Here is an 8759-nt window from a genome sequence, read left to right on the forward strand (position 1 = left end):
GAATTCAGCTTAAATAGAATAAACGGAACTTGGAGAGTATACAATCTATTTAATGTAAGTGACCACGGCTTCAGAATGTCATCAGATATCTTACTTTCTGATTATCAAAATGCCAAAAATAATACGGTCATTGAAACAAGTCCTGTTGATATTTTAACAAACCATCTTGTAACAAAAGTAGAGTTTGAACAAGTCGAAGGACAGAGAGAGATTAGAGGAAACAAAAATCAAAGCACAGGTTTTCCATTTTTAAGGAATGCAAATTTAGGAGGAAAATTTAATTATAATAAAATGGGTTTTCAATCGGCACTTTCTGGTAAAAGTGTTTTAAATGCAAAATGTATTATTTTAGAAAGAGTTATGTTAAAAAATCAATATTCTGACTTTGAATACCCATTTTTTAATATAACTGCAGGAAAATTGGCCAATGAATTTGGTATTGAGAACGGTATAAAACCTTCTAAAGACTTAATTCGAAGCATCTTTGCCAAAAGAATTTGTTTAAATGACAATGGAATGATAATACTATCATCAGGGGCAATCCATACCCCTTTATTACTTTATAAGTCCGGAATAGGACCTCTTGAATCTCTTCAAAATATGAATATAATGCCATTGCTAGAAGTTCCAAATTTGGGAACAAATATCGTCGACAGATTGTTATTTGCAATTCCATTTTTTTTCAAAAGTGATGTTTTTACTAACCCTTTCGTAAACCCGATCATGTCAAGTTTTTCAAAAACTTCTGGAAATTGCGGATATAGCTGCAGCACTATTAATATCGAGTCTTTGGGAGGAGGAAGAACTGTGGAAGGGACATTATATGCTACAAGACTTATTTTCCCTCCAAGACTTAGGAATAATATTGTTACGGATTTTGTGATTGAAATATTCAAAAAATGCGCAGAAAATTACCCATTAAGTGGAGGAGTACCAATTTGTCTGATTTTACAGTATCCTCTAGAATGTCTAAGGAGATCTGCTGCTGTTTTTTATTTTACATCTGAACCTAAAAGCAGGGGGGGAATAAATGTAAAAAATGATGGAAAATTTGAATTAGATGGGAACTATTTATCGGAAGAAGAAGATAGAGAAAACGTAATAATTGGACTTAGTTCTGTGATAAAGATGCTAAGGTCAGGAAGATTTCAAAATATTGCAGAACAAGGAGGATACTCTTCATGCCCTATGACAGTATTGAATGGCATAATTGGCGTGCTTGCATCTGCAAGAACTGAGAGATTATTTATAAACAAACCACTATCTCCAGATTTTATGGATGAGCTAGAAAATGTTTATAACATCATACTCAATTATAAAAATTCAATATTTCCAGATGAATGCAACGGAGTTTCTGACCCAAGGGATTGTCTTGAAAGGAAAAACATAATATTTGAGAAAATTGCAACATTCCCTCCAATACTTCCAGACCTTTCGAATAAAGACGAAATTTTAAGGTTAGCTTACAATATAGGAACAAGTATTTGGCATTGGTCAGGATCTGTTCCATTAGGAGAGCTTGTGGAAAATGAATCGTTTTTATTATCCGGCACAAGAAACTTAGGTATTGTTGATGCGTCTCTTTTAAAAATATTGCCAAGAATTAATCCTGTCTATACAATCATGAGTTTAGGAAGATATGCAGGGACTTCAATTATTAATTTGCGTAAAAAAAATCAAGAAAATAATGAAAGAATATATTCATAAGTATCTTGATTAGTATGCTAATTTCAATAATTTAAATATTGAAGATTAATAATCACTATATTAATTACAACCATACATGGTCAATTGAATCAGTTAAAACATTATACTGGACCCATGAACATGTGTTATTAAAAGACCCTGGATTCACTATCCAAGTTTGGTTCATTGATTTGACTGAGTAGCTTGGACTAGAGTCGCCAATAATTAATATTTTTGGGGTTGGTAGCAAAAATAAGAAATAATCTAGATTTGGCATGACATTAGAACTTGTTGGAGTTAAATGTTGTTGGCCTAACACAGTTTGCGGTATAATGTTTTCTAAAGTTTCAGGTTCAATATTCCATTGAGTTGTGAAACCCACATCTTTTGTACCACAGTAAGAAAATAAAGTCTTTTCCTTAAGTTCCTTAGTTAGAGAATACCTTGAACAAAACATCTTAATATCACTATCATCAATAACAGATGGATTCGAAAGAAAATGAATTTTCGAATCTGGAAACACTTTAGATAAGTATGATGCATAATAATTAGAAAGGGGGGGTTTAGGAAGTAAATCGGGTCCAATATCATTTGGACCAGAAATAATGAAGAAATTGCAGTTTGAAAGCAACACTGGAAATTCTTTCAGAACATTTTTGAACCTTTCAAAACCTTTTCTCGTTATATTGAAATTGTTTTGAGAATTTTTAAAATGATTTTCACGTGAGTTTGAGTTAAAAGTAAATAGACTTGTAGATCTTCCTCTTTCATTTACGTTACTAAAATTATGTTCATTTTCAACACAAATTTTCTCTTCCGTCCAATTTTCTCCATTCTTATCAAAGTCGATATTAATAAAATTGCCTAATAAAATAAATCCTATATTAATATTTGAGTCTTTAATCATTTTTTCATAACCAGAAAACACTTTACGTAAATTTTCAATTACCCTCATGCTTGTTAACACAATATCTGAAAAAATTACCCAATAATCATTTCTCGATACCTGAACTTTAATCTTTAAATCTTCCAAGTATTTTGTAGTTCTAAAAAATTTTGTTTTGTTTAAGCTTTGATTTTTGATATTTTTTTCTCTATCTTCAGATTTTAATAAAGTATAATTTATGCTTGAAAATAAATTGGATAGAATTTCATTTGCTACATTTTTATCAATATTTTGGATTGGAGGATGGAACATCAGGTCCACATGAAAACTCTGAGTTATTTTATTCATTTTGCCTCTTGCAATAACGAAATGGTTAAAGCAATAAATACCTTTGCCAAATAATGTCTTGCTTGAAATAACAATTTTAACTCTATGAGTTGGATCTTCTATTGATATTTGACCCTCTCCGTTATTTATTAGCATCCCTAAAGTGGTTACCTGTTCGCTAAGAGAGATTACATGTTTTAATGGATAAACAACGAATTTAGACTTTTCAATATCCAAATCTATGCCAATTTCTCCAATGAACTCATTTCCAATTTTATCTAACAATATTTCATTAGTTTTTACCTTATTTTCGACATAAAATGTAAATGATTTGTGTTTAATTAATAAATATTCTATTACTAGATATCGTTGTAAATGTCTATTTCTAAAATAATCGACATTAGAGTAGATATTTGATCTTTCATGAATTTGATTAACCTCACAACATTTAACAATTTTTTCGTCCTAATCAACATGAATGAGGATACGTGATTAAGTTAAGGTTATTTTGATAATTAATAGACTCTAAAATATTTAGTCTTACCTTTAATTGAGATCTCTCTATTGAATATTCAATGTTTTTTTTGGAGTTTGAGACAGATGACAAATATATATCCTTCATGTGAAGCGAATAGTTATAATCATATGATCAAAACTTTCAAAAATAAATTATTTTTCCTTTAATTTCAACGGATTAGTTACATTTTACCCACATTTTTGGCGGTATAAATGCAACAAATTTTTTTTGGACAAAATGCAATTTAATGTGTGAAATTAATTGAATTAGGTATGACATATTTATTTATTTATGACCACTTAATGGACCCATTCGAATTCAAACAATGTTTTCCAAATGTTGAGTTTAGGTTTTTTGGAATAGGAAGACTTGATAATTTCAAAATTAATTGGATTGCAAAAGGCTTACCATTTTATTGTAGAACGAGACCAACGTTGATGCCTTCGTTAAATACGGCAACTTATGGAGTAATTATTGAAATAAATAGTTACGAAAAAAAAATGATCAGGGAATACACCAAGTATTTACCAAATAACCTTTTAATTGAAACAAATGTCGTAATAGTTAAGTTAAACTTTGAGAATTTCGGAAAAAATTCACAGAAAAATATTTTATTTTCTAATTCAGGAATTCGTGAATCAAAAAATCAGAGTTCATTTGATTTAAAAGTTATGACATTTTTCACAGAATCTTCAAATATGATATTTGATAGTACATTTACTGACTTTTTGTTGGAAAAACAAGATGATTTTTCAAATTATACATATTTAATAGAATTAAGTAAATCATCTAAAAAAATTAGTCCAGCACTTCCTAGTGAAAATTACATAAACCTGATAACAAAAGTTGCAAAGTTTTACAAATTACCCGAAGTTTATATAGAAGAAAACTTAAATTTATCGTCTAAACAAAGACTAAGCTTCTTTGAATCCATAGTCAGAAAAATTGCGCTTAAATACATTTATCTCATCACAAAGTTCCAAATTCAGGGGATTGGGGTCGGAATAATAGATTTACTTTGGGAACTTGACCCACAAGACCCACTTGTATTTGCCGATTATGGGAAAATAAACAAAGGAATTGTTTTTTTAATTGCAACTTTTATTATCATGCTTCTTTCCCCAATATTGTGTTTCATAGCATTTTTTTGGAAATAATAAATGAAAAAAAATTTAATTTCAAACATTTAGTTAATTATTTGAATTTTAAACATTTCATTAAAATGGTTTATGTTATTCATATAATATTCAACTTGAACCAAAAGTTAATTTGTTATATCTGGTATGAATTTCTTTATTTTTTATCTAATTTTTTAAAAATATTTCTTTCAAAATCAAACTAAATTTATTTAGGACTTTTGTAAATTATAAAATTCTTTATTACACATTAAAAACTGTTTATTTCTAAATTTGTACCATACAATATTGGGTTAGGAATAACGGTGTTGTTTTTCAATACTTTTTTAGATAATTTCGGTCCGAATACCTTTTTACAATTTATAAATACCAAATCTCATATATTTCTAAAATATTTAAATTGAAAGGAAATAGCTTGAAAGAAATATTTGAAAAGAATTTGATTGAACAGTCTTTATACAGTTTAATTTCGCAAAGTCAAATATTGAGTTTTTTTGATAATTTTTTTTTCATTATTGGCATTCATGGCTTATATTGCTTAGAGTTAATAACTTTTTATTGCAGGAAGAAATCCATATTAATATTCTATAGGATTCTCCAAATTATATTAAAATTATTAATATCAAAGATATGACCGTTTCAACACCAAACTTATATTATTCCTGGAACCAAAAGTATAATCCCAATTTTGAATTATTAGATAAACACTTATAGTTTTTAAATTGAACAATTATTATTTTTTAATCTTTAATAAGCTAATAATTCCCTAAAACCACTTTCACCAGTGATTAAATATTTTCCAATACTAATTCTTATTTCTAAAATTGTTTCCTAAACTGAGATGTAAAACAATAATTAAGAATACTTCATCATTTAACATTGCTAAATAAAAACTTCACATTTGAAAGTTTTGTATTCTTTGTATTTATTTCCAGAATTTTAATTGAAAAAAATTTCCATTTGAATTGGTAAATAATTGTTCATTATAAAAGGCCTTTCTGTGAGAAACAGAGTATTAAATATAGAAAAATGGTAATTGACAGTTATAGTGAGAGGAAGCAAGTCGCAAATTTTTATTTGCTCGACATTACGCACATTCAGTTCAAATATAATACGTAGAATAGTCAATAAAACGCAATAAAGCAAATAGTTGTTCATTTCAATTCTAACTAGTCAATTTGGGTTAGCTTTCAAAAACTTAGACATTGAAATTCATTATTGGAAATGATATTAAAAAGCTAAACATAGTAAAAGAGAACCAACTACTTAAAAGTCATCACCTCTGGATACAACCTCTTTACAAGAAGGCCTTAATAAAATGGTGTGTTCCATTTGAGAGGAGAATGAACCCGGAATGTCGTTTAATGGAGGATATGGCCGAATGATTTCCGAGTCTACTAATGATTTAAGAGCTAGTGCATGCTTATTAAATCCTAATTGGTCCAACCATCTTCTACAGAACGCAAGTGTACCGAAATGGGTATTAATTCCACCAAGAAGAATTTTAGCAGAATTAAGTCTGGTTGAATTTTCGTTTAGGAAGGGATTGTCGTAGTATTTCATATAGTGGCTACAATCTGGCCCTTCTGTAACGTAGCCTCTTCCAGTGGTTGCAAATGTTTCGATGGCATATATTTCATTTTCCTCCATTCTTGTGTCATCATTTGTTGCAATAATTGGTACTGATTTCCCTCCATGGATATGATATGGTAGAATTGAATGACCATTTAGATTCTTAATAGGTTTAATATTATAAACTTTACTTTTGTACTCAAATTCATAAGATTTAATGACTTCTTCTATGGCTGAGCCTATTTCAGAAAACATAACATCAATTCCGGCAACTTTTAATCCTGTATTTGTTGCATCTAAAGTAGATTGAATTAAAGGGTCAAAAACATCATTGAATGCAACGGTAAAAGCACAGTCAATTATCATTCCATTAACCTGTACACCAAAGTCTAATTTACAAATGTCATCTTGGGTTAATTTTGTAAAGTCATGGGGGTTTGGAGTATAGTGCGCTGCACAATGATTAAGCGAACATCCTGTTGGAAATCCCCATCCACACTTGAGCCCTTCTGCAGCAACTAAGTCTTTCACTTTACTCTCTAAAATATTGCACATATCTATAAGTTTCATCTCTGGTCGAATGATACTCTGCATATATTTTCGAACTTGTCTATGTACCTCTGCTGCTCTTCTTAAAGAGGCGTAGTCCAAAATATGGAGTTTTTCTTTATCTTTTAATTCTTCAGACGATATTCTATATGAGTTAGACCCATTATATTCAATTATTTCGCCCTCTGGAAATTCATGTCTTGAGTAAATTTTATTTATAGGCACAGTTGGAGGAGATGTTTGTTTGCTAAATTCAATAGCTGGCCAGTTGCAAACTTTTCTCAGATGAGTGTTATCTTGTATAGGAATTGAATAAGTAGGAAGATCTGGATCATAGGTATCATCTTTATCTTCGTATAGGTTCTCCTTTCCTTTTTTTTTCTTTTTCTTTTTTTTCTTTTTATTATTCTGTTTATTGTCAATAGATTCTATTTCATTTAGAGGTTTATCAAGATTTAAAACACCTGATTCTTCGAGTAGAAGCTGAGTTTTTTGTTCAGTTTTAGTTCCCAATTCTTTTCCATTATTTTGATTATCTTTTTCATTATATTCATTTTCACTCATTTTTGTTAACTCTGATCGACTTCTATACTTTAATTGCGCCAAAAAATTCTGATTTTAATTTTTTTTACTCTAGTAATTGACAACTACTTCAAAGTAGAAATTAAATTTCAGGTTTTTAATTTCAATTCACATATTAGAAATGAATAAGTTAATTTAAGTTTGAATTAGGTTGTTCTAAAAGAACATAAATTTACATTATTATTAAAAACGTACGTAAAAGCGCGTATGAATGCATGCTTTATTTAATTATAGAAAAGTCATGCTAAAAAAATTTTTCAAATTTGATGACTTTCTTGATTTCTAAAAATATTTTCCTCCTTATAGCTATTGCCTACTTCATGCTATTTCTTATTGCTTTGACTATATCAAATTTTCACCATTGAATAATAAGGTCAAATAGTTATTTCAAAGCGAACAAAATTAATGTTCAAAAAAATTAATATATTCCTCAAAAACGAAAATTTTATATTTAATGGCTCTATTATTGGTTACCAAGAAATTTTATTTATCATTTTAATCACAACAATTTTGGTTTATTTTGGTATAATATCAGTATTATATGATGCAGAAATTTTACAAAATGTTATAGATGAGACAACAGAAATTCATAACAGAGAGTCAATTAACAATATTAATTCTTTAAACAATATTTCAGCACAAAGACTTGTTTGCAAGTTTATTAGTAGCTTTAATAAAATTGTTTACGATGTTAATGAGTTGAGTTCTGCCCAAAAATTCAATGAAAGATTGTTAAAACTGCTTTCCGAATCGTTTCCGTCAAATTCAATTGATATCAGCTATCAATTCTTATTCTTAATTTACAGAAAAATACTTGTTTCGAAAACGAAATGTTTAGTCATATCTCATCTACAAGATTTCTCTGAAGTTATGTTTCATAGGTTAAAAATTCCAAAACATACATTAGTTTTGTGCTACTCCGAAATAATTAAATTAGATGATTCAATATTATCAAAGGAAGAAAAGAATCTCTTCATACATGAAAAAGAAAGATTGCAAATAATAATAAATAGTGAAAGGGATATAGTGCTACAAAATATTAAGTTAAATATATTAAGAGTTGCAAAAAAGATCAAATTTGCAATAGAAGTGGTCATTTTTTTATCTTAATATTAAAAATAGCGGGATAAATAAATTGACATAGGCGCCAATTACAAATTAACAGAGATGCTCGTTACCTGGTTTACTTTTAATGAGTGGACAAACTACTAATCAAAATAACGCCCAAGGTAAGTTGCTAAGCAATCTTGCTATGCTTTTAGAAATTTACGCATTTGTTTTAAGGAGTGTTTCCAATTCATCCATATTTTCCTGATCAATCTGAAGTTGACAAAGAAATTAATTTGGGACGCGAGGTCAAATTTTGCGTAGATGAATATTTACACATAATACAGTTTTTGGCAGTTTAATATTGGGAACACAAATAGTACAGTAAATGAGAATTTGGATGAATATTCAAACCGAAATCAGGATATTTTAAGGGAATATTTATTTTTCCCTTTTG

General features: G+C 28.8%; 5 protein-coding genes across 5 annotated transcripts; 3 read left to right on the plus strand and 2 right to left on the minus strand.

Moving 5' to 3' along the window:
* Positions 1-75: 75 nt before the first annotated feature.
* Positions 76-1707, plus strand: Chro.20266 (alcohol oxidase 2). Its single annotated transcript, XM_660889.1, has 1 exon — positions 76-1707. The coding sequence occupies one exon, from the start codon at positions 76-78 to the stop codon at positions 1705-1707; it is 1632 nt and encodes a 543-aa protein (XP_665981.1).
* Positions 1708-1771: 64 nt separating this feature from the next.
* Positions 1772-3055, minus strand: Chro.20265 (hypothetical protein). Its single annotated transcript, XM_660890.1, has 1 exon — positions 1772-3055. One exon carries the CDS (start codon positions 3053-3055, stop codon positions 1772-1774), a length of 1284 nt encoding a protein of 427 aa, XP_665982.1.
* Positions 3056-3688: 633 nt separating this feature from the next.
* On the plus strand, positions 3689-4573 carry Chro.20264 (hypothetical protein). Its single annotated transcript, XM_660891.1, has 1 exon — positions 3689-4573. The coding sequence occupies one exon, from the start codon at positions 3689-3691 to the stop codon at positions 4571-4573; it is 885 nt and encodes a 294-aa protein (XP_665983.1).
* Positions 4574-5818: 1245 nt separating this feature from the next.
* Chro.20263 (methionine aminopeptidase, type II) lies at positions 5819-7237 on the minus strand. Its single annotated transcript, XM_660892.1, has 1 exon — positions 5819-7237. The coding sequence occupies one exon, from the start codon at positions 7235-7237 to the stop codon at positions 5819-5821; it is 1419 nt and encodes a 472-aa protein (XP_665984.1).
* A 423-nt stretch (positions 7238-7660) lies between these two features.
* Chro.20262 (hypothetical protein) lies at positions 7661-8365 on the plus strand. The annotated part of the gene is made up of 1 exon (XM_660893.1): positions 7661-8365. One exon carries the CDS (start codon positions 7661-7663, stop codon positions 8363-8365), a length of 705 nt encoding a protein of 234 aa, XP_665985.1.
* The last annotated feature ends 394 nt before the right edge of the window (positions 8366-8759 follow it).

This window comes from Cryptosporidium hominis (genome assembly GCF_000006425.1).
Source record: "Cryptosporidium hominis TU502 chromosome 2 CHRO012076, whole genome shotgun sequence".
NCBI lineage: Eukaryota > Apicomplexa > Conoidasida > Eucoccidiorida > Cryptosporidiidae > Cryptosporidium > Cryptosporidium hominis.